This window comes from Sander vitreus, chromosome 10 (genome assembly GCF_031162955.1).
Source record: "Sander vitreus isolate 19-12246 chromosome 10, sanVit1, whole genome shotgun sequence".
Lineage (NCBI taxonomy): Eukaryota > Metazoa > Chordata > Actinopteri > Perciformes > Percidae > Sander > Sander vitreus.
Window position 1 is genome coordinate 18,560,194 of NC_135864.1, and position 20,374 is coordinate 18,580,567.

General features: G+C 40.0%; 3 protein-coding genes across 4 annotated transcripts; 2 read left to right on the forward strand and 1 right to left on the reverse strand.

Annotated features, from left to right (window-relative positions):
- Positions 1 to 382: 382 nt before the first annotated feature.
- Positions 383 to 5,325, forward strand: tlr1 (toll-like receptor 1). The gene is made up of 2 exons (XM_078260678.1): positions 383 to 728; positions 2,638 to 5,325. The coding sequence occupies exon 2, from the start codon at positions 2,645 to 2,647 to the stop codon at positions 5,051 to 5,053; it is 2,409 nt and encodes an 802-aa protein (XP_078116804.1). The 5' UTR covers positions 383 to 728; positions 2,638 to 2,644; the 3' UTR covers positions 5,054 to 5,325.
- A 73-nt stretch (positions 5,326 to 5,398) lies between these two features.
- On the reverse strand, positions 5,399 to 13,556 carry ints10 (integrator complex subunit 10). Of its 2 annotated transcripts, XM_078260680.1 has the most exons (18): positions 12,967 to 13,556; positions 12,749 to 12,816; positions 12,296 to 12,399; positions 12,056 to 12,195; positions 11,878 to 11,959; positions 11,647 to 11,787; positions 11,313 to 11,487; positions 10,276 to 10,445; positions 10,016 to 10,155; positions 9,703 to 9,856; positions 9,412 to 9,494; positions 8,851 to 9,006; positions 7,992 to 8,100; positions 7,560 to 7,639; positions 7,259 to 7,421; positions 6,840 to 6,933; positions 6,475 to 6,543; positions 5,399 to 5,997 (listed from the first exon to the last, which is right to left on the reverse strand). In XM_078260680.1, the coding sequence occupies exons 1-18, from the start codon at positions 13,111 to 13,113 to the stop codon at positions 5,841 to 5,843; spliced, it is 2,232 nt and encodes a 743-aa protein (XP_078116806.1). In that variant the 5' UTR covers positions 13,114 to 13,556; the 3' UTR covers positions 5,399 to 5,840. The 2 variants fall into 2 exon arrangements, with proteins under 2 accessions (XP_078116806.1, XP_078116807.1); XM_078260681.1 differs by lacking the exon at positions 6,475 to 6,543 and having other exon boundaries at positions 12,967 to 13,534.
- A 115-nt stretch (positions 13,557 to 13,671) lies between these two features.
- Positions 13,672 to 18,549, forward strand: slc25a51b (solute carrier family 25 member 51b). Its single transcript, XM_078260682.1, has 2 exons — positions 13,672 to 13,887; positions 16,008 to 18,549. The coding sequence occupies exon 2, from the start codon at positions 16,081 to 16,083 to the stop codon at positions 17,014 to 17,016; it is 936 nt and encodes a 311-aa protein (XP_078116808.1). The 5' UTR covers positions 13,672 to 13,887; positions 16,008 to 16,080; the 3' UTR covers positions 17,017 to 18,549.
- The last annotated feature ends 1,825 nt before the right edge of the window (positions 18,550 to 20,374 follow it).

Sequence of the window (20,374 nt, forward strand, 5' to 3'; positions counted from 1 at the left end):
ATGATACTAAAGAAAAAACGCATTTCAAATGTACCATTTATGCAACACCTTTACACAGTAGGACTTACAGACATACACTTTATTGTTAATAGTTTATAGGATGGTATGTTTGCGACAGAGCCCTTGGTTTTTGGTAAATTAATCATACCGATACGATGTTGAACAGAGGAAAGACATCTTTTAAACACATAAGAGCACAAAGAGAACACGTTATTCAAAACTAATTCAGAATAACTGAGTAGACTTAAATACTTCCGCTCTCCCTACATATTGACATAATATCTCATCATAAAGCACTATAAATACAGTGGTTTTCTTCAGTAAAAAGCTCTTCACAGTAAATAAAAGGGAAGTGAAAAGAGGATGTAAATGACCGAAAAGAACATGCTTGGTTTGACAGCTGCTTTCATTTCTGTGTGTCCTCTTAGCGCTGTTATTTATTGTAACAGCAGCAAAGGTTGTGTCTGAAAAAAAAGAACAGAAGCATTTAAATGTCTACAAAGTTGATGATTGTCGTTTGATCCAAACTGTTTTTGATTGTTGGTGCATTTTTTTGTTAGAGGTATTTTTGTAGACTTAAAGACTGAGCACAGATACCTCTGGCTGTTTATTGAGAAAGTATTCAAATATGATGGACTGCAACATACCAATCAATCAAAAACTTGACAAATCAACAACATATTAAGCTGCGGTGCTTCTGCTGAAAAATCCATCGGACCTTAATACAGGTTAGTGCACTCCTTTATACTCATATATACTACTGTATAGTGGATGGATTTTGTTGTTTTTAGACTTAACTTTATTTAGAAATGTATTTTACAACCGTGGCCTGTTTAGATTGAGACTGTAGTCAAAAAAGCAGAATAATTAGATCACACAAGTCAACACACACAATAAATATATAATAATATAACAAATAGCATAAAACACAACTTCAGAAAGATAATAATTAAAACCATGCATTTAACTCAAATGCATTTGTTAAATTCAGTATTTCAAATCTGACTATGGATTTCAAGAAATTGCTATCTGTATTTAAATTTGATAAATTATGCTAAACACATAACTGACAAAAGTAATTATTTATTGTCAAACATATGTATAATTTATGTTGTTTTAACCGTTCATTTTAGCACGCATTCCATTTCATATTATATTGAGTATTTGTTAATGATTATTCATAAACCTTTAAGAAATTGTTTGTAAACTGTCAATACACATTATTTGGATGGCTATTATAAAGTTGCAACTGTTGATTATATTATGTTGTTAATGGTTAATAAATACTTTACAAACATCTATTATCAGTGCACAAATAATCACATAATCATCTTTTATGTAGATCTCCAAAAAATATTAAATGGGGCCAAATGAATGTTAATCGATGCTTTATAAACCACTTATTAATCATTCACGAATTATAAGCATTTGTTGTAACTTTATATCATTCAAATCATTTTTATAGCTGTCTACAAAACAATGATTAACCATTGACAAATTATTAACTATCTATATAGGATAGGATAGACTTTATTAATCCCTCACTGGGGAAATTCCTTTGCTACAGCAGCTCAAAAGAAAAAATGTACACAAATCAGAATAACACAAACAAATACACATTGTACATAGGCGAAAAAATATACATTAAGTATAAGAAATAGAAAAAATAGAATGTTATAATAATAGTAATAAATCAAACATATTTACACAATAAACATCCTTCTATAAACAGACAGTATATAAACACAGATGTACTGATGATAGTTTATACATATAAATGTATAAACTAAATATTTTATATTACACTAAACTAATGTTAAAATTAGGGCTGCTCGATTATGGAAAAAACCATAGTCACTATTATTTTGGTCAATATTGAAATCATGATTATTTAAAACGATTACTCATCGACTTTTGGAAAGATGTTGCATTTATTTAACTTAATAGGAATTGGAATTTACTTGCAAAACGTAATGTGCAAAACAATCATTTTTCTCAATTCCTCTGTTTTTATGACCGTTAGGAGCTGAAATCGTAATCAGGATTAAAAATCTGATTAATTACAAACAGCCCTAGTTAAAATAACATAAATAATATCAATACTGATTATTAGTTAACACAATCAATCACCATTTCGTTGTTTGTTAACAGTAAAATAACTATCAACCAACGTTTATTTAAACTATCAATTTACCATTTATTAATTATGGTTATTATAAAGTCTACCTGTTATGAACAAGTAGAGCACACTACAGGTCAAATAAAGGAAAAACAAACAATCAAATCATATCTTCAGGAAGGTTCCGTTCGGTATTGTTGAAACTGTTTTAGAGAGGTTTAAACTGACTATTTGTTCCAATTATTTTGTCCACCCCATTTATATCTATGAGGGAAGGCTAAATAACAGAAACATGTCCCTGTGTAATGCAATAGAGTTCAACAGCAGCACAAACTAGACCCTTCATAAGATTTATTGCAGGACGGTTTTACTAGACTGCATTAGTTCTAGCCAGGTGTACCTAATAAACTGTGTGTGTGTGTGTGTGTGTGTGTGTGTGTGTGTGTGTGTGTGTGTGTGTGTGTGTCAGTGTATGTATCAAAACTAACGTAGATTTTTATTTCCTTACTTTTATCCAGGCAAGCAATGAGGCCTGTGACCGCTGCCCTCTGGGTGGCAGCCATGTTGATGGGACTCAAGTTGAGTGGTTCATCCCCTGACAGCATCGTAGATCGCTCATCCAAAAACCTCTCATTTGTCCCGAGAGACCTGCCACAGACGTCTGAGTCTGTAGACCTTTCATGCAACCACATACAGAAACTTCACCAAGGAGACTTCAAAAACACCTCCCTCCTGAGGTTCCTCAATATTTCTTGGAATAGTTTGGATGACATCGACCCAGGGACGTTCCTCGACACGCCGCTCCTGGAGGATCTAGACCTGTCACACAACAGACTGAGGAACCTGTCAGCTCAGCGGTACCTGCTCCACACAGAGAACCTTCTGGTGCTAAATTTGGCCTGTAACAGGTTTCTCACCATGACACTGGGAAGGGAGTTCAGTTCCTTGGTAAAACTGGAGAGATTAGCACTTGGAGCGCAAAACATCAGTGCGGGTGATTTCAAGAATATTGCTGAAGTGAAACTGCGTACGCTGACCCTTTCCCTGGAGAATGAGCTGAGTTATACAGCAGGCAGTCTGAAGGATGTTCATGCTCAAAGGCTTCAGATAGCCTCCACTAGTGATCAAATAATGGACCATTATGTGGTTGATGATGCTCTGTCACTTTTTGATGAAGTGGAGTTGATGGATTTGACCGGTGGCTACAACGCCCTGAGCGAGCAGTTGACCAAGAGAGTAGAAATCCTCACATCTCATCTTTATCTCACCAACATATCAATCAACTGGAAAGACTTGACTCACTATGTAAATGTGGTTCTGCTTACATCAATCACGCATCTGAGGGCCTCTGATGTGGCCATCTACAATTTGCCTTATAGAGACACTAAAGTGACCAAGACATCTGAAATGAAGTCATTTGAAGCCAGAAGGGCAGTGGTGAAGTCTTTCTTTTTTTCACAGGAGGCTGTATACAACTTTTTTATCAACATGCCGGTGAAGAGTTTAGCAATCATTGAGACTTCAATCATTCACATGACATGCCCAGAGTCGCAGAGTCCTATCGTCTTGCTGGACTTCTCCTATTGTGCTCTATCTGACTCCATCTTCTCCAGAGTGGAGGGTCAACAAACTGTTGAATGTGAGAATCTGAAGAACGTGAGAAAATTGACTCTGGTTGGCAACAATCTTAAGAAACTTTTGATACTGAGCAAACGTGTGCAACACATGAAGTCCTTGCAACATCTGGACCTCAGCCTCAACTCCCTGGTTTATGATGGTGTGGGAGAATGCGTCTGGCCACCAAACATCACCAACATGACTCTGTCTTCTAATGGTCTGACGGACTCCATTTTTAAATGTCTACCAAAAGGAACAGAAACACTGGACCTCCAGAACAACCAGGTTTCTGTGATACCATCATCCATCTTTAAACTGGAGAACCTTTCATCTCTGAATCTAAATGCTAACAGACTACGGGACCTGCCAGTATGTAACGGTTTCCCCATACTGACTGAGCTCCTACTCAAGTCAAATTCCCTCCATGCACCATCTGTGAACAACCTGGAAAGCTGCCTCAAACTAAAAACCCTGGACGTAAGTTACAACCCCTTCGCCTGCACCTGCGCTCTGAGCAGTTTTATAAGTCTCGGCATCAAGTCGGAAAAGAAGAAAAGTCAGGCAAAAATTAAATTGTTAAGTTGGCCATTGGACTATTACTGCACCTACCCAGAGGCTGTTAGAGACACCACCTTGAAAGAAATCTCATTCGCAGAGGTCTCCTGTAATGTCTTCCTGCTAGCTGCTGCCATCTTGTGCCCAGCGGTGGTAATGATTATCGCAGTTGTGACCCTGTGCCATCGTTTGGATGTTCCCTGGTATATGGGCATGATCTGGCAGTGGACCAGAGCCAAACACCGCGCTAGAATGCGTCATGTTCGACCTGAAGATCTGGTTGGGGTTGAGTTTCATGCTTTTGTGTCTTACAGCCAGCATGACGCAGACTGGGTGAAAAATGATCTCCTCCCCAACCTTGAAGGCCACGCAGGAGGGCTCCGAATCTGTCATCATGAGAAAAACTTTGTGGCGGGAAAGACAATTATTGAGAACATCATCGACTGTGTGGAGAAAAGCCGACGCTCCGTGTTTGTTCTCTCTGCTCATTTCGTCAAGAGCGAATGGTGCCATTATGAACTGTACTTCGCCAGCCACCAACGCCTTGCTTGGGGCTCAGATAGCGTTGTGCTGGTACTGCTCGAGCCTCTGCCTCAATACCTGATCCCATCCAAGTACTACCAGCTGAAGTCCATGATGGGCCGGCACACATACTTGGAGTGGCCTCAGGACAGGGCCAAGCACAGGCTGTTCTGGGCTAATCTCAGAGCTGCCCTACAGGCAGACCTGCCAAATGCACCAGTGATAGAACTAGAGGAGTGACTGTGGAGGAAATGAAAGTAGGAAGAGAAAGTGTGAATGGAACAGAAGTGAGGGTTTGAAAGACTGAACATTAGGAGTAAAAACTTTGGTGATCTAGTGTGAAAAAGTGTACACGTTTTTTGATATTCTTTCTTAAACACAGTGGTTCCCAAATGGCTAAATGTAAATAAATGATGCATGGTTCAGCTGCACTGCTAGCAAAGCATGAGGGGGGACTTTAAAAATATTTGTATCTACAAGAGGGGGGGGGGGGGGGGGGGGAATCATACTTTCTTGAGCTAATTTTCAATATTGTACTATGAACTGACTTATTGTAAGCTTGTAAGATATGAATCATATGGCAACTTCTTTAAACCTTTTAGAGGGCATTTAATTGAAACATGTATATAAACTAACACAAGTTTGTAACAAAAAAATAAACCTTACCCAGGAATATCAAAATGCACTTAATTCTTTTGTCAATATTGGCTCCCACAAAATGTCACAATATGATTAAACCACTTCAAATGTGGTTGAGCACATGTTGAGAAGAAAACTACAGACATACTATGAAAACTGCATGAGCGCTGTACATTTATAAAAACAGTATTCTCTCCAACTCTCTAAAAAGAGAGATCCACTTTTGAGGCAAGGAGAGGTATTCTTTTCGGAAGAGTTCAGAGATGGATGATGAAGACGAGAGAGCTAGACGTGTGTCCTGTGTTGGAGTCATGAAGTCAGTCCAGCTGCATTAGAACTGTGCCTGGAATATCAACTATGAAAAGGTTCAAACGTCACAGGCCATGTGTCAAGGAAGAGACTGGATGATGATGATTTTCTCATTAATGCAGAAACGGTGAAGCACACTGTACAGGTTCTCTCCACAACGTGACACCTGCCTCTCCATGGCCAGACGGAAATCTTCCTTCACTCCTTTGGTGATTCCACGAGTCACTGTGTGGTGTCTGAAAATATACAAGGATAACAAAAATGAACACAAACCTACATATGGCCAGAGAGGTATTATTATGAGATGATTTGAGACGGAGATCTATGCAGTAAAGACAAAATCATGGAAACAGCATGTTACTTTTTCCTTACATACATAAATCTGCCAGTCAAGATTGCACAACCAAAGTTTCATCGTCATAAATAAAAACACAGAAAACATGTTCACAAATGAAATGAGTTCAAGTGTTATGAAAAGGCAACAAAAAAAAAAAACTGACTGCACAAAAAGACCAACATCATCCTTAAACAACAACAATAACAACAGCGATGACCACAGAAAGACGAGCAATGGCTCAAATAAACAAACAGACAGGAAATCAAACTAACTCTTGATGTAAAATGACAGGCCCAAATCAAAACAGGGGGAATGACAAGCCTTGAAGTTGGGAATGAAGGAAGGGTGACTGGTTTGGGGGAGGGGCCTGGGGTACCTGTCCATCGTCTGCACCCCTTGGAGCAGAAGGGTATTTAACTCCACCCCCAGGACGGGACTGGGGTTCCTAAGGGACAGCAACATTCAACAACTCTCAGTGAGGGTGCATTCAAGTGTCTTAACTTCTACAGCAATGAATGAAGGAGTAGGATGGAAGCTTTATTTCAACCATAAACCCCTTCTCTTTCTAATGCTTGCTCCGTTAACAGCATTTTCAGTTCAGAGTACATTTTCCCCCACAGGCCATGTCTACTTAGATCAGCAATCAACATCACTGTTAGTGTTCTCTTTAAAACAGCAACAGAACGGGAGTGCGCAGAGTCACGATGCAAACTGAAACGTTTCTGAATGGGAGGGGCTTACTTGATCAGCATTCCCTGATTGGGCAGCAGCTCTAGTTGAATCCTCCCCCCTTCTGGAGTACGCAGGTATGCAAACTCCTCCAGCATGTCAATGTCTGACAAAAATCATGAGCTTATGGAAATTTAACATCCAACACAAGAAAACCGACAAAGTAACCACAAAGTAATTGGTCTATATATATTATTTGCCAATCCATTCGTGGAGGCTCTATTATGCTTGTGTTAGGGCTGCACGATATGAGGAAAATATAGGAAAAAAATAAATATATATATATATAAAAAAGTAATAATAATAATAATAAATATTGCGCCCCCCCCCCCCTGCGATTTGGATATTGCACTAGTCCATATTGCGATTTCGATAAAATTGCAATAAATTGTGCAGCCCTAGCTTGTGTGAGTAGTTACAAAAAAGGATACTGGTGACGTAGTTGAAGAAATTCTCATACTGGAAACTGCCTTGCTGACAGATCTTTTCCACCGTCTTTAAAAACAGCATCTCGCCCTGTGGCCAGTCATGCTGCAGGAGCACCACCACATGGCCGAGCGACAGGTCGTCGCGACTGTCTGTGAAGGCACGGAGCTGATTGGACAAAATGGGGGGGAGAAAAAGTGGTTTAGACTAGGTTTAATATCTAAATAGTACTGAAATAGTTACAGTCCAGCTGTAAACATCTAAGACTCCAACCTCTACATTTCATGCATTTACACGGGAAAGTACCTTGAAGCAGGCTAACATCAGCTGGAGACAGAAAGGTAACACAGCTTTGCTGGTGCAGGGAAGCAATCTCAGGTCATTACCTAGATATGACAAAAATGAGTCACTGCATAACGTTCTGATGTAATCACAGTTATAGATTTCTCTGCCACATGATAAATGGTGCCATTCACGTGATTTCTGTTTCGAGGGACAACAGTAGTTTCAGTTAGTTCTTCCTCATTAACGCGTAAATAGCAGCAAAGGTAACTTGTGGTTAGTATTGATACTGAGTTACAATTTGTCAACATACAGACACACTCAACACCATTTGTGGTACATTTTTGCTCGATACAAAAAGGTGTATTTTAATTTTAAATAAATTAAAAAGCTGTTCATAGGTCAGAATCAGTAACTTAACGTTGATTTACAAAAGCAGGGAGATTGACTGTTTACCTTTCCTTGTTTTGTTCTTGACTCTGCCGTGATCCTCTGGGCTCTTTGTTGGTTCTTGGCTCGGGGGCACCAGCCCACCGACGACATCAAGCAGCTTCTCACAGGCCATCTGATTAACACATACATCACATGTCTAACCAAGGCAGGGCTAGAACACAAAATTCCATTGAAATAAATTGTCTGCTTTTATTTTGTCATTTGTACTCTAAATCACGTTGTCAGCACACATTGTCTGTGTGTTATGAATATCTTTTCTTTACCGGGCCAAAACCTTTTCTGAAAATTATTGATGACCATATACATGATATACTTCTGGGAAAGTAGATAATTTAGGTATGCATGTCAAATAATGCTACATAATAAAGCTATGCATGTTCAAAATGTTTGATAAATATAGAAACTTTGGAGCAAAGTAATCACATTATCCGTTAGTCAGAATGGTTAAATTGGGAAGAATATATGTACGTGTGAACATAATCTCTGGAATCTGAACACCACCTGCAGGCCAGTTGGTGTTGTAGAATTATTTTTGGAGCATGACCCACATAGCATTATGTTTTTGTATAATAGCTCTAACTTCAGCAGATGTTACAATATGTTGAAGAGAAAACAACCTTCTATGTATATAATAGTGTGATATAGACATCAGTATAACAAGATTAGAGCTACAGATATATACAGGAGTGGCATTAAATAATCAATTTCAATACAAAATGTATTTGAGCCGGGTATGCATTCAAAATATGGAAAAAATGGGGGATGGAAGAATGAAGACATGCAACCTGTGTTTGTATACGCAACCTTATATAAGAGTGGAGTGTGTGTGTGTGTGTGTGTGTGTGTGTGTGTGTGTGTTTACCCTGTACTCTCCCAGTGCGTAGTGGCAGGACGCCTGCTGTATGAGAGCCCTGTGGTGCTCCAGACTGCCCTGACCTGAGGGGCTCTGCTGCCCAGGCTGAGGCTGCTGCACTGCAGCCATCTGGTGCAGGCTGGAGAGGGATTTACGGTACTGTCCCTGAAGACACAGACACAGACACACACACACGGAATGATACTTATTTTAACATTCATAAATCTCTATCTTCTAATTAGAAAAAGTATATATCGGATTAATTCCATTCAATTTCTCTCTGTTTAATCTATTTGTTGTCATCAACTTGTGCCATGTTTCATAACCTCTAATGCCCCATTCTTTAAATATTGTATAAATTAAGATATATGTATTGCTATATCCTGTTCTTTGCTCCTCCTACAATTGATACGTTTCCACACAGGGATCTATAAAATGTATTTTAGTCCAGAACAAACGTATTCAACAAAATAAATTTAGAAAAAATACAAATGACAGATACAAAAAAATGCAGCAAGTGTCGTGTCACAAACAACGAAAACATGATAATTCATTATAACCGTTTCTTGCCTGGTATATGATCATGTCGCTGAGAAATATTCTGAACCATAGCCAGCTGTCTGTTTTCCAAGAGGCACAGATCTTCTTGAACTCTGTTGAAATGTTACAAATGATTAAAACGGTTTTTCCTTCATCCCTCCTCAAAGAGAATTAAAGACAGTTGTATAGAGACATTCTTTATAAACCATGAGAGTAACATCTGCAGCTGTTGTGGTTCCCAATTTATGATATTGTGTTGGAGTGACTGGAGCCTGTCTGGGTGGCTAAAACAAACAACACATGAACAGAAACGGTGTTTACCAGTTTCAAGGCTGTCATGGGAGTGAAGAAGGTCCCAGCTTTCCCTCGCTGTGCGGAAGCTCTCCAGAGTCTCTGACCAGCTGGGCATCTCAGTCTTGTTTACCAAAATGTGTCGACCGCGACCTTTTCCCAACCCCTCCTCATCATCTGAGCTCTACATTGACACACACGCACACACAGAGTAAGAAAACAAAGCAGATACAACGGAAACACACTACACTCACATACTAAAACCTTTTTAAGAACACATACATAACAACCTTGCACAGTCTTTCTTGGCTAGAAACATGAATGAGATCTGGTCAGTCCTCACCATCGTCTTCTCTCTCCCATCTGCCAGTTTGCGTTTCTTATGTGCATGTTTTACTGCTCCTCTTTCCCCCTCCACATCATTATACACCGAGCTCAAATCCTCTACAAGGATCCACGGCCCTGAACTCAACGTATTCACACCTGCCAAACATAAACCCATTATTTGATCTTTTAACCTTTCATTAAAAATGGAGATGCATAAATTAAGATGCATATCCTGAAGAACTAGAGTGAAATGAACAAACAAAGATAGAGGCTGACCCTGGAACAGTGCAGGCTGCACAGCTGAGACATAGAGGAAGGCGCTGCGGAAGAGGACGAGCACAGCACAGATGACCACTTGACTGCAGCAGCGGGACCTTGTGTCTCCCTCCAGACCAGGCAGGTAGCGACAGAGCTCCTTCACTCTCTGAAGCATGTCCACATAACTCCTAGAGCATAAGGTACACACGTACACACACACGTACACACACACGTAAAATCATGTGTATATATGCATATACTGCAAGGAATAGAAGTGATCTAAACAATCTTTCCTAAGCCCTCTAACTTTTAAAGACATTTTAACATGATGGAATCATCATCTGCACATATTTTTGTGACACCAAATTGTTTGTCGATTGTCGATTTACTTGTTTCTTTTAATTATAATAAAAATGTATATTTATATTGTAGGTCTATAGCTGACCTGTATGTAATAATGAAATATACACATAGTACTAGCAAATTTGCTTGAATATTCCTACACTACTATTTATATCAATCTGTTTTGTATGTATTGCACCAAAAACATGCGTTGCCTTGCAACTACATCATGATCTATTTGGAATTCAGTGAGGGTCTCTTATCTATTATATGAAAGCAAGGTCTGCTAGCTCGAAGTTAGTTGTTGTTGTTTTCCATAGTGAAAGGATTTTGAGAACGGCAACACAGAGAGCGAGAGGTGAGGGGCAAAGCCTGACATCTCGTCGTGATGTCAGGCTTAATCCTGGAAATACTTCTGTTGATCCAGACTAATGATGGTAGACTTTTGATCAGAAACACCTCTCAGTATAACAAAGTACAATACAACAGAACCTCAAAACGACAGCTTCCAAAATGACCATTAAGTTAAATCAACACCTCTAAAACACTTTCAACAAAAACTGAACATTATGACCTTGCAGGGCTGTTGTACTAGACTGTATAATTTAAGCTATGTGTACCTAATAAATGATTGTATATTACAAGAGTCACCTAAATACACATCAACCATAAAACACAGTACTGGCTGATTGACAGGCAGACAGATAGACTACCTCTGCCCCTTGTCTCCCTGCCACTCGCAGCGGGCTCCAACCACAGCGAGGATATCCAACAGCCTCTCCCAAGGTTCTGCTACCACGGACGACTTTTCCGACAGGCCGTCAATCACATAACGCTGGGAGCCACGGGACACAGTGGCTGACTTCAGAGACCCACCTTCTTGAGAGCCTAAATCAAAGAACGAGAGCAAGAGACAAAAATGTCAGGCAGGCAGTGAATAGAGAAAATATGGAGATAGACAATACTACATATTGAGGAACGTGATCACACTGGGTTAGCACTAAGAAAAAAGTAAAGAGCTACATCAACACAGTGCAGCAGCTTTACCCTGTATCTGTACGTCAGGTGAGGGTCCACGGGTAACATAGCCAATGTAGAATTCAGCTGCTTTCAGCATGTACTTCTGCATCAGGCTGGCCGGCAGGCGCATGTCCATGTTGTTTGTGACCAAAGGAAGGACATCACACACTGTAATAATCAGAAGGAATTAGTGTTAAAGTCAAGCCTCTAGCAAGTTTGTTTTTGAATGAAAAATTAGGTTTTGAGTGTTTTACTAACCAAAAAGTTTTCTGAAGCAGTTGACAGGAGTCTCCACATTCTCTGATACCTCCGCGTCCAACAATGTTTCTCCTAGATTGACCTAAACATACAGCAGAATATCACTAGAGACTGTTTTAGTGTTGTTTAGTCTAGGATTCAAATGTCTAAACACAAGTGTTATGTAATTATTACGTACCCCGTGTTGGACTACAGACTCTGGAAAGCGCTTAAGAAGAAGGAGCAGCATCTCTGCCTTCTCCAAAGTGTTGAAACACTGCTCCGTGGCTTTCAGTAGCATCTCACACTGCACACGGCCAGGCAGTGTCTCAAAAAGCCCTGAGGGAGACAAACACGCACTCTTTAGATTTCCAAAACCGACACTGCACTACCCACACTTCATCGTCCCACTTCTGACAGTGTGTTTAACTCCTCTCACCTCGTAGAAACTGTGCATGTTTGTCCTGAGAGTCACTGCGCAGTGCAGCTGTGATGACATTTATCTCTCGCCAAACAATGGGCTGATCTGGAAAGTTTATAAACCTAAAGAATAGACAAATCGTTTGCAAATGTTAGCTCAGACTCAGCAAAGGGCACTTGACAGTAACACTAAGACAACAGAGATAGTAAGGGTCGATACAGCACAGAATCACAATATTTTCCGTAGCAATACTGTATCGATACACGGATACATCTCTTTTTTTTTTTAGATAAAAAAAAAGATATTGACAAAGTCTTCCTTTGGGGACATAATTTGAAGTTGGAAAAAAAAGGTAATAAATTGCAATATATCACAGAATATCGTATCATGACATAAGTATCATGATAATATCTTATTGTGGGGCCTATCATGGTGATTCACACCCCTAAGAGATAGTACATTGTAACTCACATTTCATACAGCAGTCTCCCTGCCGAGGCTGTCCTCTCTGCATTGCGTTCAATGATGTACATTTCATACTGTGAAAACACGTCAACCAAATTTTAACAATGGACTCATAACTGAGGGTCCACACATTTCAAACACACGATAATGCTTGACAAAGAGAGAGAAATGCATTACACTCTGGTGGTTTGACCATATGCAGCTAAGATGGATGCGTATGTTACCTGTATGTTGAAATCTGCAGGGTAAAGGGTTCTGGCAGTTATGAGCCAGGCTTTGGCCGCACAGGGATCATCAGAGACCAGCTCCCGGGCTCTCTTCACCAGAAAATCGCAGTCTTTTTGCGCTGACATTGTACATGAATCTAGCATTCAGTACCAAAGGCGACAAACTGAACCCACACGCGGTAGATTAATGCATACGGTTGTCTTACACGCACACGTCTCGGTAGATACAATTTCAAGTGCAAGCTGTGACAGTTAGCTAACGTTAGCGTCAAGGGCTAAAGAGAGCTGCTCTGAGCGAAATGTAAGAATACAGCTAGCAATACATAGCTAACGTTAGCTGACTATTAACTGGCATCTTTGCTACAATTACCACACCATGCCCTATTATTCAATTATATCATATACATTTAGCAACCATGAATATCAGAGAAAAAGAAGAACAACTAAAAGCCGTTTTGAGAATGACGTTACCAGTAAAAGCTAAACCTTTATTTACCGACACACTCATCTCAAATGTTAAAATTATGTCGTCACAGCATAGTCGTAAAAATGTCGCAGCTACATCCTGCTTTACGACGAACAAAACAACACGGAAAATAGTTCGTCATAGCTTTTTATTTTTTACTCAACATATGCTGTACATCGAAATAATCTGGGATCCTTTCCCAACTATTTGCAAAACTAATATTGCAAAGATGAAAGAGCATGGATGTATTATATTGTGATAGAGGCTCTCTGAAGTCAGATCTGCAGTAGTGCGCAGGCGCTAAAGTTGCATTGCTGCGGTCACCTGCTGCTGTTGGGGCTGCGACCGACCAAACACGACCTACCGTTTGTTGTGGCCGCTGGCCCAGTTACCCTGCAGAAAACTGCACTCTACCTGTCCAGGATTAGGACAACGTCTGGCGTAAACGGCAGGTAAAGACTGATATATGAGCCCGGCGGTTGCTTAACCAAAACTGTACGCTCTTTAGCTTTTTGACGTTGCTGTCAACGAAGTCTCCAACTAACCACCCATCAACGCTTGTCCGTGTTGACTCTTATTATGCTAGGCACTTAGAATGCTAGGCTGACATGTGTTTTCCTGTAACATACATGACCCTGTTCTCGTGTCCTATCTTAAATAAATCTGATTGTCTTTTACTAACACAGCCGAGGAGGCCCAGTCACCAGCAGGCTGGCTAAGTTGGTTAAGCAGCCTAGCAGTTGGGTGTCTGGTATTGAGCAAAGCATGCTAGCCCGTCGATGATTTGTTTTTGTTTTTTAGCTAGCTATTCATACAGTAACTAATATTGCTTCGTGTCCTAGTTGTAATGGGACCGTTGAGTGACATAACGCTTTTTTGTCTGTATCAGCCCAATGACAGAGATCGTGCTGTGACAACGAGGAGCTAGTTCACAGGAGGCATTAAACCATGACACAGAGGGCGTGTTCGCGGGACATATGGAACATTTTCCGGTTGCGTACTAGAATTGCTGTCCTCTAAATCCGAACCATAATGTATTTATTACCAAAGAAAGTTTTCACTTGCAAGGAATTTGCCTTCGTGTATTTGGTGCATACAATAAACATAATAAAAAGGGAAATAAGGCAAAATACTGCTACTATCAATAGACAGAATAGAAATATCACAATAAAAAGTATGTGAAAAGACACTAACAACATAACACAAATGTACAGTATAATTGTTTAAGAAAGGGGGGAAAAAAGTAAGGCTGTACGGTTTAGTGCAAGGTGTGCAAAAATATTGATCAGGGGATGTGGAAAAGTTTGTATAATGTGTATACTGCTTAGTCCAGGATGTGCGTTAATGTGACTGTGTGTGGTGACTGTGGGTGGGGGGTTAAGAGTCTGCCAGAGACTGTCTCTGCTCCAATCCAGTTATTTAGTTACAGTTTTAATATCATAATGTGGTTGTATTCAGCAAAATGTTTAAATTATATAATATATACTTTACCTAATATGTAATCTATTATAGGTTATGAAATAGAAAAACGTATTCTGCAAAGTTACTTCAGCTGTCAGGTAAATGCAGTGTAGTTAAGTAATTTCCTCTGAAATGTTGTGGAGGTAATTGTGTAAAGTCTCACAACATGGAACTAAAAAAACTGCAATGCTTGAACAAATATGCTGTACTTTTAACCTGGGGACTTTTAAATTACATAACAGGCTTCTCTCAGAGGTCAGTAGCCATGTGGCAGCGTGGTTTCTCATACTGTCCTGAAACTCTGTGTCAGGATTTCTGGAGTGATATTTTGGTTTACGTGCTGTGACCTCTAATGACCTCAAACCTTTGCCTCCACTATCTCCTCTATGTTCTATATTTGGCAGATGTGTTGTTGCTATAGTATGTGGTAGGGCGTGGCACTAGTATCTTCAATAATTCAAAGGAAAAAGGAAAAACTACATTAAACGTTTTATAATAAAGGTTCATATATGGTGCTTTGTAATGTACATTAAAGGAACAGACCTAGTGTTTTCTACCACTCATAGCTGTGCTCTCCTGCCCCAGGACTAAGCTGACGTTTATCAGTTGGTTAAGTTGTGTATATTAACTCTTATCAGTGGCCAGCTGGGGCAGCCTGGTTGTACAAGTTGAAGTCTGCAGGCTGAGGGTTAAACAGTTCAACCTGTTTAAGCCATCGTGGGCCATTTAATCTGAACCCCAACCAATATATCTATTATTATAGATATTATTTCGACAAATAAATTGCATCAGTACACATGTTGGCACATATGCAAAAGAAATTGTGCTATATTAATGTTTTATAGATTGCAGTTTTATGTATATTTGATATTTATTAAATATGAATAAATACATTGTATGTATTTTGATTTTATTGTTTTGGTTGTATTATTGTGTATACATATATACTCTTTTCATAGTTATTTTTCAGCAAATTGAATGTTTGCCAAAAATGTGTTAATTAAAAAATGTCAGCCATTGCTATGTTGTCTTGATTGGGCCCCAATTGAATCCCATTTGTTCTTGCCATAATTTATAATAGGCATACTAATATTTCCTCTCTCTTTCACAGGGTTTATATTTTACAAAAGAGTGCAGTGTTGATGTGATGCTGAAGGAACAGGCTGTGGAGCACTGAGCCTTCCATGGCTGTTAGCACCATGGACTCTGAGTCAGCCCGGACACCTCAGCCTCAGGCTGCCTTGACTATAGGAGGTCCCTCCCTGCTGCCTGCTGATGCTCTGAGTGCCACGGCGGGCACTCAAGGGAAGCACTATGTCTGCGGCTCCATCGCAGCTTTTTCCAACATCTTGGTGACTTTCCCCATACAGAAGGTGCTGTTCCGCCAGCAGCTGCACGGTGTGTTGGCCACTGAGGCGGTGCGGCAGCTCCAGAGGGATGGGCTAAGGAATCTTTACCGGGGCCTGCTGCCCCCGCTGCTCCAAAAGAGCACTACAGTTGCCATCATGTTTGGCCTGTACGAGGACTTCTCTAGAGTTTTACTAGACCAGGCTGGTGGCAGCGGTGTGCCCGACCTGGTCACACGAAGCTTTGCTGCAGCATTGGCAGGAACCGCAGAGGCCATCCTGACGCCATTTGAGCGCGTGCAGACTCTCCTACAAGACCATCGTCACCACGGGCGCTTCAACAACACAGTCCACACCTTCCGGACACTTCTTACTGAGTATGGTGTCAGAGAATGCTACCGTGGCCTGGTGCCCATACTTCTCCGTAATGGCCCTAGCAATGTGTTCTTCTTCGGGCTCCGCGGGCCCATTAAGGAGCAGCTCCCAGAAGTCACTAGTCGGGCAGGTCACATGGTGAATGATTTTGTGTGTGGAGGTTTGTTGGGGGCAGCCCTTGGCATCATGTTCTATCCATTAAATGTGGTCAAGTCCCGGGCTCAGTCTCAGGTCGGTGGAGACTTCCAGCCTTGCAGGAAGGTGCTGCTAACAGTGTGGAGAGAAAGGGGTGGCAGTCTGGCCATGCTCTTCAGAGGGGCCCACCTCAACTATCACCGTTCACTCCTCTCCTGGGGGATCATCAATGCCACCTACGAGTTGCTGCTGAAGCTCATGTAAGAGGGAGAATGGAGATAACGAAAAAGAGATCTAGAGAGGAGGAGAAAGCATTTTAAAAGGGAAAAACCTGTATGGAGTAATGGAACCAGTTTGTTGAGAAGAAAGGAAATCGTAAAGTAAAGCCAGCACTATTTTGGGACACTAGGGTTTCCATGATTTAAAGACAGCAGGGAAGTTGCACTTCTGACAGGGGCCAACAGTCAGTGTGAAATAAGCCACCTGCCACATGCCATGACTATTTATTGTTGTCAAAATACATTAAAAAAAAAAACAAGACACATGCTTTAGCTTATACAAAACTTGTGCCAGGGTCCAATTAAAATGCCCTTGTTTGCTCTCTGTACAGAAATGTTGTGGAGCATTACTTGACAGCGCTTTACTTGACTGGATAAGCTGTTTCTTCGTATGTGCTGTGTGCTGTGGTGTTTTGTAGACAAAATCCATCTTTTTGTGTGTTTGTTTGAAGAGTTATTCTGTGAGGCTGAATTCTGCCACTTAACTGAAACACTTTTGTACTTTTGACCATTGAAATTCCCCATTTATTGTCAAGGAGAGTGTAATAAATTGAGTGTTGGCCATTTTATTTCTCTTTATGCTTTATCTTATTTAGCCTTCATGTTTATGAGATCAAAAGGCTGATACTTAAGGCATTGTTGAGATGACTATCAGGGATATACATGTTGGAAATACTGTCTAGCAGACACACATAGGCTAATTCTTAAACATGTTTTCCTTTCACACACAATGTTTTGTCAAGCACTATTTGTATTGGTTTTATGAAGTGCTACTGGCTTGTGTTATTCAAGTTTTGGCCATTCATGTCAGTTAAACATAGTGACACTGAGATCTTTTGTTGTTTGTATCATTCATTGGAAGGGAGAGTTGCTACAAATAATCCCACAGAAAATGTTTGCTCTTTGTTTAAAATATAAATTTTAAGAAAACTTTTGCAGTTTCAGAAAAAAGACCTTTGATATTAATTTGACTATGCACCATTGTTGCATTTGTTCATTTTTGGGTTATTGTTCACTCATTGACTATACAACTAAGTGCTCCTCAATGTTTGTTTCCTTTTTTATAAACTTTAATATCACTTGTTTTATACATGTATCTCTCTCCCTCTATTTATATATTTCCTTCTCTCATGCTTGCTCTCATTCTGTCCTGTAACATCTGTTGACATAATGGGCTCAGATTTCAGGCTTGAGTAAATACTGTCACCACGCAGCAGCTCACGTTGGGTATGACAGCCCAAAGAAGAAAGGCATGCTGCCTGGACACTGAACAGTAATGTGCTGAGAGAAGACCGGGGCAGAGGGAAATGTTCAGTTACACAAAAAGCTCAAGCTGCCATGTTAATGGATCATTTGGCCTATTTCTTCAATTCTTTACATTTTGGACTGTCCACAGCGTGCTGTTTCCTAAGCATCTTTTCGGGATTTTCCTGGGTTTCCACTTTGAAAGTAAGACTTTTGAATTAGGGTTTGAAAGTGGGACACCCTTGCTCATATTAAATAATTCCGTTTCTAATTACCACTTCTCCTGAAGTCACTGAGTCACTATGAAAATGTCAAATTAATAACGAAATTAAATGTTTAAAATCAGTTAATTAAAAAGGTTGATAGTGTATATGTCTGCTATGTGGGTATTTATGGGGATACATTTAAAAACAAAAAAAAATCTGACAAATTGTTTTACTTATGTAATAGAGGCCCCCATACATAATGAAGCAGAATGGCTTCTTTGTGCCCTATAACCGCAGTGCCAGTCCTCCCTGTGACTAATACTTTATGCACCGTAATCCCTTCTTTATAATCAATCACGCAAGCAGCATCACCGTTACAATGATGTATTGTAGTCAAGCTGAACAGACTTAACACTGGCTTAAACTGAAGGATGGTCTAACACTGTGTAGTTTAACACCTATCTGATATTTCTGCTGTGTATTAGATCATAGAAATGACTCTCGCATACACTTTCTAGATTACTGTGTCAAGAAGTCAGACAGCAGATAATGATCAGATTAAGGGCAATCTGACATGGGGACTTTGGATCAGGAGGGTTGAGCTGCTGTAGTTAAAAAGCCTCTCAGCTCTTTCACTGTTTCCTTTTACACTAACAAATGTCTGTCTGACTATCACCTTGGATTAAATCTTAAAGTTTAACATTCAAAATGCATCATTTAAGAATGTATTTTAATAATAGGAGTGGAAATGTGGCTCTATAACTCAGCTGGCTCTTTGTGAATAATTAAGAGACATTCCCAGCACCAAAAGAGAGAAAGGAGGCTCCGGTGCTACACATATAGACGAACACTGCCTTTGTGGAAGTATAAAAACTCCATGCAGAGAATTAAATCCCACAGTAATCCCTATTAACAGTATTAGACAATGATGGTATAAATAGAGAGGCAGTTTAGACTGCTGGGGTATATCTAGGTTCAATGTTAGGGCAGGATGGCAAAGTTAATGTCTTCTGACCTGACTCAATATTTAGGAAGGGAGATTACATTAACTGTAAGTTGTTACATGAAATTAGTTGCTAACTGGTCTATAGACAAAACCCAAGAAGTTCGACATTGTTATGGTCAATGTGTAATTTATTCCCAAATAATACATTTCTTGGTACATCGACTTCATTGTACGTGGGTACAGAAAAGTGACTGCTCATGTGAAAACACAATGTCCTCTTTGAAAATGAAATGCTGTTGACACAGTTTTACCATACAGAAACAAAACACGTAGGTGACACAGGCACTCTTAACTTTTTGGGCCTGCTTGAAGAACAACTAGAGATGCTCCTGAACCATACAGTATGTCTTGATGTTAGTGCTATGATGGACACTGCTACTGCACCTCCATGGCAACTGGAAGCTCTTAAATCTCACACAAGAGACCTGCCTTCTTATTTTTTTTAACCATAGCCACCTTGACAAAATGTCCATCTATTTGGAAGATTAAATATAGTACCTATCTCCTCACCAGCTGTCTCTGAACACTCAAGCAGTCATTATTTTGGCTAATCACCTTTTAATATTTGTATAAGCAACTGCTGGCTTAATTACCCTCTGGTTGTCATAGGTGGCTCAAGTAGATCTTCAAATTGGATGGCTGATGAAATGAGTTGGCATCATGTGATACATATGGACGAGCTGTTTGGTGAACACTGTACATCAGCAAACTGATCGAGGAATGCATTCCTTTTACTGACTATTCACAGACATCAGTATATTTATATTGACACGTGTTAATGCCATGCAACTTTGCACAATGTTGCAATCCATGATGCAGTACGTTTTGCCCGAAACAAGACAAAGGCCAACATTCCAAACAAAGAAAGCATCCATTATATTCAGACA